The sequence below is a fragment of the Hibiscus syriacus genome, unplaced genomic scaffold (assembly GCF_006381635.1).
Source record: "Hibiscus syriacus cultivar Baekdansim isolate YM2019G1 unplaced genomic scaffold, ASM638163v2 tig00117016_pilon, whole genome shotgun sequence".
In the NCBI taxonomy this organism is placed as follows: Eukaryota; Viridiplantae; Streptophyta; class Magnoliopsida; order Malvales; family Malvaceae; genus Hibiscus; species Hibiscus syriacus.
In genome coordinates, this window is record NW_024063525.1 from 5,895,842 (window position 1) to 5,912,083 (window position 16,242).

Consider the following 16,242-nt stretch of genomic DNA (forward strand, 5'->3'; position numbering starts at 1 on the left):
CATTTCGCGTTGCGATTCTCTCGTTGCGACAGTCATTCTCTCGTTGCGATTTTCATTTATCTCGTTGCGACTCTTCTGCAAATTGAAACTTGAATGGATTGCATTACTTCAACCAAAAGACAGAACAAAGACAAAGACAAATACTAACTTGAAAATCGCAACGAGAGAATAGCAACGCGAAATGAAAATCGCAACGACAGAATCGTAACGCGAAATGAAATCTAAGTGAAATGGTTAATCTATTATTGAAATGACCAGTAAACTTATCATCAGTTTCAATATGAAAAACCTACAATAATGCAAACATTTCAAAATAAAAATAATTAAAAAACTAACCCTCGGAGGTTGATTTTCCATTTCTGAATATTGTGAGGGATTTCTGACCGTGAATGGTTGTGAGGGATTTCGCCGGAGATGGGGACGGAAATCTTCGGAGATGGGGACGGATTTCTTCGCCGTAGAGAGTGAGAGATGGAGATGGGACTGAGTTGTGATTTTAGGTTTTAGGTTATGAGTTGCGATTACGGGATTTTGTCTTAATATTCTTTTTGTAATTTGAAAATAAAATACGCGTAGCGATTATAATGGCGCTTTAAATATCGCGTTGCGATTTACGGATACGCGTTGCGATTTTATGTATTATCGTTGCGATTTACGGATACGCGTTGCGATATACGGATACGCATTGCGATTTACCCATACGCGTTGCGATTTACGGATACACGTTGCGATTTACGGATACGCGTTGCGATTTATGTGTTCGCGTTGCGATTTTCATATTCGCGTTGCGATTTTGGAAAATCGCAATGCGAATTTGTACTATCGCATCGCGATTTTCAAGAATCGCGTTGCGATTTTGGAAACTGATTTGCGATTCTGGAAACTGATTTGCGATTCTGGGGATCGCGTTGCGATTTTTATTTCGCGTTGCGATTTTGTTGGTCATTTTGGCAAATCCAAAAAAAGTTGGTTAAAATCGTATATTATAACTTTTTTTTGGTCACTGAGGCGATTTTCTCTTTTTAATAAAAGTTGAATCAAACCGTAATAAATGATTTTTGAAATTTAAAACCGAAACTGAAACTGAAATCAAATTGTATAAAAACTGAAATATGTGAAATCGAATTTTTCAGTTCTAGGTTTTTGATAAACCAAAAATATTTTTGTATTTATTTTAATTAGGCTAAATATTAGGCCATTAGGGGTAAATGGGTAACCGGCTGGACATTAGTTTGAAGTTCAAACTTATTTATTCGGTTTAATATGGAACAAGTGGGTTTCATATGAAAAATCTGAACCGAATCGAATTAAGAAAATTGAGTGTCTAAATCAACCAGAAATCGAACTGTAAAAGGTGAATCCAAACCGAACCGTTTTACTTAGTTCGTGTCTGATTTTCGATTTTCTCGATTTCGTTGCTCAACCCTAGGTTTAGGCGTGCGAAAAGAGAGAAAGGGAGGAGGTTTGAGAGAAAAGAAACAAAGTGGTTTCTAGATGTTGATAAGAAATTCTTTAAAACAAGCTTGATCTTGTCATTTTATGGAAGTCCTAGAATTAGAGTTGATTGTTGTTAATTGTGATGTTTCTAGATGAGTTTAGTTGTTGATATTAGTTTTTCTTGATCAGTTTCCATTGAGGATAAGTATTTTCGTTTGGATCATAAGCTTGGAGAGTTGTTTTGGTAACATTTTCGATAATTTTGGTCTTTTAACTTTGTTTTGGAATAAAAAAATTCTGCTCTATTCTAGATGTTTTCTTTTGCTTTCCAAGGTGTTTAATGTGTTGATAATTGAGGAAATTTGGTGCATCATGTTTTAGTGACCAGTTACTAAGTGTTTGAAAGCAATTTCGGTTAGTGGACAATAAATGTGAATTACTTTCATTCTTAGAGGATAAACGTGTTCAAGGGTAAAAGAATGTGTAGCTTAGGGAACTTCTCTTAGTTGAACTCTAGTATAAATGATCTTATTTTGATTCACATAATTGATATGAATTGTGATATGAAATGTGAATATTGGCATGTGTATTGAATATGTGTGGCAAGTGATGCATAGTGGTTTTGAAAGTGTATTTTTCAAAATGTGTATATATGAATGTGTTAAGGATGAGTGGAACAAATTCACTATCTATGTATGAGTGAGAAACTTGTTGTCCATATAACGATAAGTGTTTTAAAGTGTACTTTGAAAGTGTATATGTGTATAATTGATGCATCATTTGGCAACCACTCTTGTGAACTTGGATTAAATGGCTATTTGTTCTTAATGTGACCTTTGTATATGAAAGATGTGCCTAGGAAAAAGTACTCTATGGTTTTCTATATATTTGTGAACAAGGGTTATATGGGGTAAGGTTGATGTGTTGAGCTATACTTCGAGAAGATTATGGGGTAAAGTTGGTGCTTTGAGCTTTGCTCCAAAATACGTGATTTTGGACCTAAATGAGTCCACAAATAAATGAGAGATGTATTGAGTTCGTTTATCCAATGAGTGAGTTGTGTTTTGAACAAAAGGCCATTGATCTTAATTGGGGAAATGTGTGTTTCATGTGTGTTTGGTGTGTGTGATTTTTTCAAAAAGGTAATTTTGCAAGTGTTTTGTTGCCAATTGCATGATAATGAGAAGCTTGTGTATATTATGGATTTTGTGTACATCTATGATGCATCATATGATTATAAAAGCATGACATGAAGGCATAATTATTGAGGTAAAAATAAGTGAGGAGTGAATGCATATAAGGTTTTCCTTTAGCTTTGATGTGAGCATCACTTTAAATGTTAGTTATTCACTGGGCGTTCAACTCACACTCGATGTTTAATACTTTTTCAGAGGATTAGTGGCTGAGTCGAAGGCAAAGAGCAAGCATCCGGTGTGATCGAGAAAGGCATTTGTTAAATAAAGTGTATGTTGATTTTTTTTTATAAAACGACAACGTGGAACCATTGGGAACTTAGTTGAACTTTGGATGGTTGAATTTAATAAATGTGGCATGTTGCTTGTACTTAAGATTTGCAGTGAAGCATGTTGATGATTTGATGTTGTTGTTGAAGATGTTGAATCTATATACATGTATAGTTTGAATGTCAAATTGGTCAAATGTTGAATTATGCCTTAATGAAATGTTTAGCTTGCTTAGACAAGTGACATTAAGTGTGCCAAATGTGTTAGACTCATAGGATGCATGATTTGACCCAAAATGCATAATTGGACTAGGTGACTTGTGCCAAAAGTGAACTTGTATGCAATGTTTGACTTTTGATGCTAGATCCTTGTATGATGTTGTGAGTTGTGTTATAAGGCATGCATGCTACAAGTGTATTCTGACATGATTGGTGTGGTATGAAGGTGTCCAAGCATGTAAATAGTCCCTAGGAATTATTATGTGGAAGTTTGGTAGTTTATTTATGCATATTCTTAAGAATTATGTACTTTTCCAAAAAAAAATAATCCCTTCGGGGAAAAGATTGATACATTCCTAAAAAGGATCGATCTCTTTCTTCAAAAGATCGATCCCTAACTCACTATTTTTCAAAAGATCAATTCCCCGTGAAAAAGGATTGATCCATTTGTTGTGTGCTTGATAAAAAAATGGAAAAATTTCATTCATTGAAGGTCCTAAGTGTCCCTAAGTCTTTGTTTGACCCTAGGATGTTTGTATAATTTCAAAATGGTTCATAAATTGAATTGTTAATTAATTTCAGACCTTAACTTGGACTTATGTTGTCACACTTAAATATACTTTATTACATAATGAAGGTGTCAATTGCATGGTTGTTGTTTGTATGTGATTTTTGAATTGTTTACGTTTTAGTCCTTAGAGAAACATATCCAATTAGGTCCTTTGTTGATGTCCGGTTAATATGAAATTTTGCATGTCATTAACTAGGGATTAATAATGAATATTAGTAAACTTAATTCAGTATTTCTATGTTGAATTACTTCATGATGTGAATTTATCGAATTACCTTCCTTAGCTAATAACGTACATCTTGCATTGCATTGATTACTATTAAATTGTTGGTTGTTATCCGCTGCCATATGATGCATGATATATGATTTAAATTTTATTTTTTTGCGTAGTACACATGTTCAGGGTTTCTGTTCAGTCTGACAAAGTTCGGGTTCTAATATACACTTAGGTAACCGAGTTTTGCGTAACCAGGTATGATATGTTATAATAAGGCATGGACCTTTAGTGATTAATGAGGAATTCTAATAAGAATCGAGAAGAATTATTCCATCCACCATCAAACATAGTTACACTTCGCATAAGAACATTTTGTTTTGTTTGAATTTTTTTGTCATTTCTTAGCTTTCTTATATGTTTCAAAGATGTTTAAACAAACATATATTACCTTATAAGTTTATAAGCACAAAAACAAATTTATTTTAAATTTTCAATGAATATAATAAAATGTTCTTATAGCTATTGACAAGTGGTAAGATTGAACCCTCGTAAAATAATAACTTTGATCATGCTTGAGAGATTATACTCGAATGGTACATCCATTGCCTTGCAGGATTGAAGATAGCCTTCTCCTCCCACGATACATAATACAAACACAATGCAATGAGGTATGTATAGGAGTTTAAAAATGAAACAACTTTCTTGTAGGAGATTTCAAAACTAATTAGACCACACTTGTATTCAGGACGTTCAATTAGGAATAGCAACATGGCGGGTTCGGGGCGGGTTTTGCTCCCTCCGTCCCCGTCCCCAAAATAAATCCCCATCCCACCCCGTTCCCTGTCGGGTTTTTTATCAAGACGCCCTGTCGGGAATTTTTTTCCCCGTCCTCGAACCCGACCCGATCCTAAGAAAAAACCGAGCAACCGTAGTTTTCATAAAAATAGAATGGAAAATTAGTCTACATGATTTACAATTCAAGCTACAATCACAAATTCAATCCCAATTCTAAATAATTGTCTAAACTCCAAAATAAAACACATACATAATTAAATACAAACTTGTTCCGATATTCAAATCATACAACGAAGATGCATACGTAATATTATGTCAAATAAAGTCATCCAAAATCGTCGTGCCACTATTGTAACTTTCTTTGGTAGCTCCCTACATTGAGAAATTTATCAAAAAATAAACCAAATTTCACTTTAATAATTATAAAAGCTAGTATTTAGGGTTTAAGATTTAAATGTTTAAGGTTTAAGGTTTATATTATATAATTAATATAAAAAATATAAAATATTATATATATATATATATATATATATATATATATATAATCGGGGCGAAGATACCTTACCCCGAACCCGAACCCAAAAAATCCTCGAATTTTACCTGATACCCGACCCGATATTATTCAAACCCGACCCGACTCGAACTTAGCCGAATTTCAGGTTTTCCCGTCGGGTTCGGGTCGTTCTACCATTCCTACGTTCAACGATGAGCATAATCTTTGCAAATGGAATAGTTGAGTATGAATTTAGTTTAGGTCAATTGCTTAGGAATTGAACTCTAAGGATGAAATTTTCCGACTTTCAACGACACTCAAACTATAACTGGTTCTTCTCGATGAGCTTATGAAATTGAATCAGTATACCCATTAGGTCAATAAAGCATTAACGTAAAGTAAATGCAATAAAGAAAAGCTATTCTGCTAAACCAGCTGGTTATATAGGTAACTCAAAAGTCTTGGCTTTATGAATAAGTTACATTCAAAACATGGCATTGATCGGATACCTGTCAATTTGGTGTATGCTCCATTATGGTTGTCATGTCAAAGACTTTGTGATAAGATGAATCATTCAACTACTCCAAATAAAGGCAAACAAATTTAAAGTTGATAATTTTCAAGGAATAAAGGCAATAATTCCTAGAGTTTGAATTAATAAGGAGTATTGGTGAAAATGGACTAAGGGAGCTAAAAAAACACCTGTTATTGTCAAATTCACACAAGTACTCATGAATTTTGTTTTTGGACCGATATTTATGCACTACCTTTGCTAAATGAGTTTATGAAGCATGAACAAATAAAGGATTTCAGAGAACTGAAATGGAAGTGTTCTAAAAGGTCTAACAATTAAATATGCTAGTTGCATCATTTTTCTACACCCAATTGAAATCCTTAGTCGAGATAGAGGGGTAAGCCATGATGCTTACAAGGATTGAGAAAATGATGAAATCTTGATGATTGAACCCCTAGAAAAATAAAAGGCCAACCAAGAGGTCAACCCATTGATCTTGATACTTTTCAAAGGGTTATATTTTTAGAAATAATAATAAAATAAATTTCTTGACTTACTCGATATTCATTGAAATGTTGATTTGTTTCAATTGTGAGCCTGAAGCAAGGGGTATCATTTTTTTATAAAATTATTTCATTCTTTTGAATTCTAAATATTAAAAAGGAGAAAAACAATTTCAAACAGGGCAATCTCTCATGAATAAAGAAGGTCCTTGAAGTTGATGAGGCTTTATATGCCTAAAAAAAACCATAAGTGATACATGAGCAATGAAGATGTTCTCTGATTTTCGAGCAATAATGTTTGAAAAATCAGAAGAGTTAATAAGAAATTTCTCCTTATTAAGAAAGAAAACATGGTTTGTTTTGAGATTATATCAACCCATAGTAAAAATCCAAGTTAAGGGTTCATCAATCGAGAAAACACTTTTTTTAAGATTCTAAAATGAGGAAGTATAAATAGAGGACATGACGACACCAGATGATCAAAATGTTCTTCAGAAAATGGAAGCTCAACTTGACAAGTTGCTACTGACAACAAAATAGGATTTGGACAATGGTATCTCTAACTTGATAACTCAAAATCTGAAACTGAGGCAAAGAAAATTGAAACTTGGGGGTTATTTTATTAGGGGCAAGGGGATCAAGTTACTATAAGCCAAGAATTGATAAGATGCACTCTAGTGTGAAAATGACCAAAGGATATTCAATCAACACAAAACAAGGGTTGCTTGAGCATACATTTGTGTATACTGATAAAAAAAGCATACATCAACATTATTTCATATGAATTTACATATGAGCATTCAAAACTCATCATTGCATTGAAGCATAAAAAAGAGGAAATATTTGTTTTTCCTCTCATGAGGATATTCCCCAAAGATTAAAGATAGTCATGAATAACATTACCACATGAAACGCATTCTGCATTCATTCAATCTTTTTCACCTTTGATGAGGACACTCCCCAATGAGTAAGAATATGCATGAATCTCATTACCGCATTCATTTAGACTCTTTCACCTCTCATGAGGACACTTCCCAAGGAGTAAGAATATGCATGACTAACATTACCACATTCATTTAGACTTTTTCACCTCTCATGAGGACACTCCCCAAGGAGTAAGGATATGCATGAATCGTATTACCGCATTCATGAAAACATTATTCACATAAAAACCATTATACATTCAAGAAAATCATTGTATAGGTTTTTCGAGAAAGCTAAAGATTTATGATAACAAACTTTAAGACAAAAGTTATCCATTCCAAGCCACCAAGATAGAAGGAGTCATGATAATCAAAGTAGACCTTGACTTCTACAAGAGAAATTGATTTGTAAAGATTTATTGAATATTGACCTTTAGGTATGGCATTTTCAAATTTAAGTTTACGTTGATAAGTTGTATCATTTGATTTACAGATCTGACCTACTCTGAAGAACAACAGAGTAGGCCCCCTTTCTTTCTTCTAGATTTTCCCAATGAACCTCCAACTCACCAAATGAATACATGCAAAACAAAAAACGTGAAAGCAAATGTAAAATTGGGTATTAGGGGATTTTTTTGAAATATATTTTTGGGTTATAAAAACCTAAATCAAGATGTACAAAGGTTCTTACTCGATTCCAAGAAAACGCAATATACGTTACTCAATTTTCCTATTTTTTTTTATTCAATACAAGTTATCAATACAAATCTATTCCTATTTTTATTTTCCAATGCAACACAAAAATATGAGTAGTGCAAAATTTTCTCCCCTATTTTTTGAATCAAGCAATAACTAAAAACAAGGGAAACCCAGAGTCCTTTTCATAGCCAACGATCATTTGAAACGAGTAAAAAAACAAAAGAGGGTAAAGCAATTTACCTGGACAGTTCAGCTACTCACTAAATTTGAAAGGTCGTCGTCAGACGTGAAATCGGCGGGGTTGAGAAATCGAACAATCAGGGTTAAATTAAGGTTGTCTAGGGTGTGGTTTAGTTTTTTTATGATTTAATTTAGAGAGTAGAGAAGAGGGGAGGCCGCTTAGGGTCTTGTTTAGGTTTTGGGTTAACCCGACCACCGTTAAGGATGGCCGGAGAGAGAAAAGGTACTAATTTGTGGCAGTTAGGTTATCTAAACTCTTGGTCAAAGAGGAAATATAGAGGAAGGGGGAAACAATGACTTTTGGATTCATTTGGGAGTCATCTCAACTTCCTCGATCAATGTCTAGTGGGGGTCGGAGTGGTGTATAGGCCCCAGCATAAGGTGGTCGGCGTGAAGAGTTTTGGGCTTAGGCTACGACTAGAGCGAAAGGGAGAAGAGGGAAGTGTGAGAGAAAAGAAATAAAGAGGTGGGTTTGGTTTTCAAGATTAGAGTTAGTTTGGATTGGGTTAGTATGAAATTAGAGTTTTATATTAAAGTTTTATGGTTACTTTCGTTTATATCCTTATACTTTTGTCGCGTAATTATGTTATAATCCCTAATCTTGTTTGTTTTTATTTTATTTCAAATTTCATGTATTGATTGCTTAAATTTTCCTTCTTTTTGTTCTTTAATTTATTTAAAGTTTAGTATAAAACTATGCTTATGCCATTGAACTTTAACCATGTTTTTACATTATCGTCTCTAAATCATTTTTTATTTATTTTAATTTAGATGCTTTATTTTTTTTATTTTAATTTGGTCACTACTTTTTCTATTAATTATTTATTTCTTTTTGATCCCTAGATGTTTATTTTGTGTGTGTTTTAGTTCCTAATAAATACTTAGATTTTAAATTAAGTCCTTAAATTTAGTTTCTTTATGATTTAGTCTTAAAACTTTTAAATTATGTCAGTAATTCGATTAGGCCCTCACATTAATGTACGAGGTTCTAAATTGATTATTTGATTGACATAATTAATTCGGATTAATAATTAGAACATCCATTTTAGATTAATTTCACCTTTTAGTCCTTTAATTTAGGAGAATCTTGATTTAGCTCTGGCATTAATGCTCGAGAGTGTGTTTCAAGTATTCTATTAATTAATTGATTAAATTAAATTAGGTTAATATTAGAGCCTATATTTTTAGATTTAGTCCTTTAAGTTATTTAAATTTCATAATTTGACACTCTAAATTAGAAAATTCCTTAATTAAACCACTTAGTGTAATTAGGTTTAATAATAACTTGTTTTATTGTATTTTGATTTTAAAATCAATGAAATGCTAATTTATTAGGTGATTGATTGTAACCCTCCAGACCGATGCGGAGGATCCGATCCGATTCGATTCGGGAAGTCACATTAGGGCCACCGGAGTGACCTACTGTAAAAATAGCGGAAAATTTAAAACTTTTATTGAAACATGTAACTTATAAAATCAGTTGTCACTATTTAAAAATAAAACAGATTTCCAGACTCGTATATAAATCAAAATACAATTACATGCCCCCTAATCACATGTACCATTCTCTACAACAACGCCAGAAAAACTCCCTTACTGAAGTCGATAGATGCACTGGTACAATTCTTTTAACCTGAAAAGGTGAGTAATAGAGTGAGCTTCGAAAAGCTCAGTAATACAAAACTACCAGATGATGATGAAGAACGTGCATATACAGATAAACATACATATCCTTATTATTTCCAAACATTTATAGATTTTTATGCTGAGCAGAGATCCTACTGATATTTCAGATGGTAACGGACAATGAGCTTTCAGTTCAGACAAATATTTCGGATGACTGAGTTCAGGAGATCAGAATAGGTTATCTAGTGTGTCCCCAAAAACCATGTAACTTTTCAAATCTTTTAAAACATATATATATATATATCCCCATCCCAACACATCATAATGTGTAGGTTCCCCAGAACCATACACCCAACCCAACACATCATATAAGGCCCTGAGCACAAAGCCGAGGAACCTGCAAAACTTCTTCCTTCAACAATACCCCCCAATTAAAACATTTTCCGTCCGTAAACGGATATATCAAAAATCAAAACATAAATCAGGTCAAGTATCATATCAGAAATCAGGTCAAGTAACAGATCAGAATCCAAGTCAAGTATCAGATCAGAATCCATGTCAGATATCAGATCAGAATCCATGTCAAGTATCAGATCAGAATTCAAATCGAAAATCAGATAAAATATTCATGTGAGTAGGGAACACACCAGAGTTTACAGGTATTATTTAGAGGTACTGTATCAGGTAGAGAAACACAGTTCTTCAGTATGTCGATAGAATGTTGGAATTTAGAATCACTATTGGAAGATTTCATTAACTGACAGAATCATCAGTTATTAAGAATGTGAATTATCAGGATATTATCTTATTCGGACAGTTTTCAGAAGCTGTATGTAATCAGAAGGGTATTCAGAATCCTATACATCCATGTCAATTGATCGGATAATCGAACAACTTGAGAACAAAGATTCAAAACCTTAACAATCTATGTCTACTGGTCAATTCATTTTCCTTCTAAGGTATTTACTCTTTAATACCACAAATTCTTGTCCGTAGACCATTTTCGGAATCATCGCTGAATAAATCTTCCAATGTCTTTATTTCATTTCCACGTTTCCACAATATCATGGAATGCTGACGTACTTGATTAATTTGTTCATAACCCATTGTAATTGTACACTACGTAAACTCATCAGAGTTTCCAGACTTATCCAAATCACTTATTAAATCCTCATTCATTGAGGTTACCTAGTTCATTTAACAGTCATGTCCATTCCAGTTACTTTAGGATTTTCCAGAGTAATTCAAACGTTCCTGAATTTCAGATACATGTTGTACTTCCATTCCATTCAATTTGGTCTTCGTGGTTGATTTGTCGAACAAACGTCCAATTCTTAGTATTGAATACGATCTAGAGCTGAGCTGAATACTTCCAAAATTTATCATCGAGCCAAACTTGAGAAGACGAATACATGTTCCAGTAATATCTATGCCATTCAGGCATTGACATAGCTTTAGGGTTGATCTACTCACTTAAACTGTTTTCCATTACCTTTAAAGGTAGTCCAATACCTATGCTTACTTGGATTCCTTAATTAATCCAAGACATTTACTTAATATAGGCCATAAGGGTATTTTGGTCATTTTGGTTTTCAGTTTTATTCCAATCATAACAGAGCTCAAGGATATCCCATCATTCTTAAGCTTGGTGATATTCTTGGGTCATTTCCATTACAGGGGTAATTTGGTTATTTTACAGATCCACGGTATTTCAATCATTTTCCTCCATCCGGTCTTATTATTTAATTCCAATTTATCATCTATTCCAGTCCGTTCGAACAATTCTGATAAAAGAGCACCCTCTGATAAATTGTTCTTCAGGTATTTACTCATAACTCGGATATTTCGGGTCAAGTGCCTTCTCGGATTTTACAAACGCAATATTATGAATTTTTCTTTACAAAGACAGAATATTAATAATTAACTTTGTACTTAATCGAGTTAAGTATAAATCCTCAAAGTGCTTTCTCCTTCAGGGTCAACTCTGACTATTTTACCTCTCAAGGGCATTTTCGTAATTTCTTAACCAGATAATTTCGATATTAGCTCTTAACGAAAATAATATAATATAGAGATCTTATGATTAATTGCTTCCTCGAACATTCTTTGATCTTGAAATGATTCCTTAAAAGATTTATAATATCTAGTATAAACCTTCTTGGGGTTAAAAATCGGTTATCCATAATTTCCAAGTAAAACTAACATTTCTTATGCACATCAATAGTTTTAGCAGATCAATAATTCTTTTCAGATTTATTAATCCACTTCCAGGGACAATTCTTGTCATTTTCTAACATAAGGGTAATTTCATAATTTTACCTAATCGAAATATTCTCATAATTTCTCATCTAAGTACCTTTAATGAGATAAATTATAATCTACATATCCATGGTTGATTCTTTTATCACTTAATTCAAGAACTTGCAATTTAATTCCAACTGTCCTCCAATTTCTTATAATAGTAATCTGATCCATATTCAGTTATCTACTTTCTACCGTATTCGTATCTAGTATAGATCTTCATTAATTATACATACGAGATCAAACATTTCCATTCATGAATTTACCAATACCAATATGTTCTATAAAGCATAAAGAGGTAGTAAAGTATTACCTCGATTTCCGTGCAATACTGATCAACCATAAAAATTCCATTCGAATGCCTTTGATCTTCAATTCAACTTCCAATAATTCCTTAGATACATATTAACATAAATTATATCAGAAACGAAGCTTAATTGCGATAAACGAATCGAATCGGGTGATAAATCAGTGAAAGACAGCTTACCGGGTTCGAATTTGGCAAAACGGACTTCGGATTCGGATTCAGGACGTCGAAAGCATAAAATATGACTTTTCGGAAATTTGGAATTTTCGGTCAAAATCAAAGTCAACGGGTTTGATCGGCAATTTCGAGGCCTTCTGGTCTGAATTTCGAAAAACAGATTGCGGAATCGGATTTGGATCGTCAAAAAATATCAGGATAGGTATGCTCGGTCAAAAACAAAGGTCGTTTAATGCCCGGTCAAAGCCCGTCAAAGTTTTGGTCAACAGTGGTCAACGCCGGTCAACGGTCAATGGGTCAACGGGTCAGGTAAACGGATCGGGTCGGGTCAATGGGTCGGGTCAACGGGTAGGGTCGGGTTGTGACAGGTCAAACCGGTCAACTGTGCACCAAAACCGGTCAAACCGGTCAGTTTTGTCTTCCCCACACGCAGTGGCGGCACGCAATAGTGCCCTGATATCGGAAAATTCCCGAAACAATTCTTAAAAATTATTTTAAGCGATTTCGAGATACTTACAAAGCTCGGTTCAAATTTTTGAATGGCGAAGAGCTCGATTTCAACGAATCGGAAACTTTGACCGCTTCACCTCCACACGTGCCGCCACCGTCGGAGAAAAGGGAGGACACCGGTGGACTCGGAACGGCACAAGGAACGCAATGGTGCGGGAGGTGTCGTAAACAGATGACCCGATCTTAGTGAATCGATGAAAAACTAACTAAAACCGAGTTATTACCGACAATACGTCAGACTGAAATTCACGACGAAAGGTTTGAGGGGTTTTGTTCCTCGGTTGACAACGAACACGATGGTGGTTTCGGCTCGTCGATCAGAGGTCGAACGACGAGTAGATCAGAGTTTAAAGAGGGGTTGATGAAGAGGAAAATCTGGAAAAATTTCCAGAAAACATAGGGGGAGAGATTTATAATTCTCTCCAAAATAAAAATGGCTAAATCATGGGTTTAGCCACTGAATTTCCTACACTTCTTAAAATGGTCTGCCAACTTTGAAATCTTATAATGTAATCCCCGATTTCTTCCAAAAATACCAATTAAATTCACCAATTTATATTTTCTTAAATTTAGCCCCTAAATTAGGGTGTTACATTGATGGTGTATCCCCACCATTGCTTGGGGGTGACCGTATTGGTCTTGATAAATCAACATCTTTTTTAAAATTTGCATTCATAGTGAAATTTAACTTAAATAAAATTTCGAACTCAAAATTTCTAATTTTAAAATATAAGGTAATCAAATAGGTACCAATTTTGGACGCCGTGGGGTACTAATCCTTCCTATGAGTAACCGACTCTCGAACCTGATTTTTGATTTCGCAAACCAAAATTGAGAATTTTTGATAAAATAAAATGTTTTTTAATGTTACATTATTTTAGGTGTTCAAACCGTATCTTAAAAAAGATTGGTGGCAACTCCCAATTTTTCATAACCCATTTTCAAAAAATGTTAATAATCGATTTTCTACCCAAGAACCAGTTGCGTTAACAATATATGTTTAAAATATTTCTTAATTATTAATATCATATACACATATTTTATAAATACAATTTCTCAAACCTAAAACTCTTAGGGAAAACAATATTTATTTTGACCATTCAATGAATTCACAACAGATTTATATTTATCATATTTATCTGTACAAATTAAGGAAAAGTGAAATAGTTGTGGGGATTGAGTTTACACCCATTTGCTAACATGTTACCTACCTTCCACTTTCAAATCTATCTTTAACCTTCCATAAAGTTGGGGAGGCTAAGACTGTCATTTGATGAACATAAGTTTCATTTATTTCTAAAAATAAAAATAATATATCAATAAATATGAAATTATACGTTCAGTACAACAAACATTAATTTAAAACAATATTTCAAGATTAAATGGTTTCAAACTTTAATGGTCATAAATGGGTGGACAGATATAGTGGCTTAAATAATAAAAGGATGTTAATTTTCTTAAATTTTTTCAATTCTAATAATTGTGTCTATAAGGTCCTAATATATTATCGATAGGTTAAAAAGTTTCAAAAATATATTAATTTACAATCCTCTTATATTATTAAAAAAAAGATTATTGTCACTACGGGGTTATGCGGTTATGCAGTAATTAAGATGGATAAGACTTGACTAAATGGATGGATTGTTTATTATTATTTCTTTGAACAAAGGGTCGAGTGTTTATGATTGGCAAGCTTGCATAAATTGACATTTTTGTGCATTAAGGGGAAGAAGGAACCTACCCAATACACCACAGGCACATATACATATAAACAAAATACCCCAACACAGATGAATTGTCCAAAAAGAACACATGGTTTGGTCCACATGGATCATAATTCATAGCAGCTTGAGCAATGTAGTGGCCTTTGTTTTGGTCCTACCACTACACTGGCTCTGAAGAAGCAACAACAACTGCGTCAAACCTCCACTCACTATTGCCTTTTCCCTTGCTTCCAACGATCCCTCACACACCTTCATCAATGAGTTTACCGCGCTTTCACTCCCTTCCTCCTCCGACACCCTGAACACCATCTTCACCACTGCTTTCACGCCGTTCGGATTCTTTATCAGCGCCTCTTTCGCACTCTCGCTCCCCAGCACTTGCTCTATTCTGGCCATCGCCATTGCCGCCAAGCTTCTCTCCTTCTTCTCCGAGTTCCAAATGTATGTCACCAGCCCATCGATCAGGCCCTGTTGGACCAGTTTTTCCCTGTTCGATTCCAAGCAACACAACGCTGAAATGGCTTGGATTCCAGCCTCAGATATCTCACTGTTTTGCTTCACAACACAGATGACCATGTTCAACAATCTCTGGTTTTTTCCAATCATTCTACAAAGCTCCCTGGTTGCCGAGGATGATGAAATCAGCCCCACGATATGGCACAAGCTTTGCTTCATCATCATACTGCCACGCTCGAATAGAACCACGAAAGATTCCAAATTTGACCCTTCTTTAAGCATATTCAAACACTCCAATTCTCCCAAAGGAAGAAACCTAAGAACACAAACAAGCCCTTGCTCCACGAAGTTGACGTAGTCTTGGGAGAATCCAGGGTCTACCATTTCGAAAACCAGTTTCAAAAGCAAAGGCAAGAAACCCATTTCGATCAAAAGGGAATCTGTTTCATCGGTTAGGTCCATGACCTTTTGAAGTGCTTGTAGTTTCTCTAGGAAGGTTGATGAAGGAGATGAAAGGGAGTGTTTGAGGGAGACTAAAGGGTCGATTGTTGTGAAGTAATCAGGGTGTAATCGGTGACCCATTTCACGCCATTGTTGAATCAAATGACGAAGATTATGGTTGGGAACAAGAGATGGATCGTGGAGCTTTTGCATTGTAACAGGACATGTGAGATTACCTGCGGCTAACCATTTTTGTATGCTCGATCTGTCGTAGGTTTGGCCAGTACATAGAGTGACAGGATCCGTGAACAAGTCCAGGCTGATTGGACATGTAAATAAATGAGGTATCGTCATTTCACCTTCTTCCATGGAAGAAGAAAGAACCCAAAAGCTTGAGGATTTGCAGTAGCAGACAGTGGGAAAAGAAGAGCCAAATGCAGGCTTAGGTGGAGAAGAGAAGAGAAGAAAGGAGGGGTTATGGTTATGGATGATTAGTTTAGAATAATTGTGGGAGATGGTCCCCTGCTTGCCTCAGGCCCCCCACCTTTCTCATATGGATCGATGCCAGTCAAAGTGGTCCATCTACAAAAGGAAAAAGTAAATAATTATTTTATTATTTGAATTGAA

General features: G+C 34.5%; 1 protein-coding gene and 1 long non-coding RNA gene across 2 annotated transcripts; both read right to left on the reverse strand.

Annotated features, from left to right (window-relative positions):
• Nucleotides 1-4,855: 4,855 nt before the first annotated feature.
• Nucleotides 4,856-8,562, reverse strand: LOC120195534. Its single transcript, XR_005523065.1, has 2 exons — nucleotides 8,074-8,562; nucleotides 4,856-5,073 (listed from the first exon to the last, which is right to left on the reverse strand). It is a non-coding gene; the product is annotated as an uncharacterized LOC120195534 (long non-coding RNA).
• A 6,106-nt stretch (nucleotides 8,563-14,668) lies between these two features.
• LOC120195483 (U-box domain-containing protein 26-like) lies at nucleotides 14,669-16,037 on the reverse strand. The gene has a single exon (XM_039197494.1). The coding sequence runs from the start codon at nucleotides 15,982-15,984 to the stop codon at nucleotides 14,833-14,835; it is 1,152 nt and encodes a 383-aa protein (XP_039053425.1). The 5' UTR covers nucleotides 15,985-16,037; the 3' UTR covers nucleotides 14,669-14,832.
• Between the last annotated feature and the right edge of the window lie 205 nt (nucleotides 16,038-16,242).

Bases quoted from the DNA above. Each gene is read 5' to 3' on its own strand.
- LOC120195483 (XM_039197494.1), bottom strand. From the start codon at position 15,984: ATGGAAGAAGGTGAAATGACGATACCTCATTTATTTACATGTCCAATC.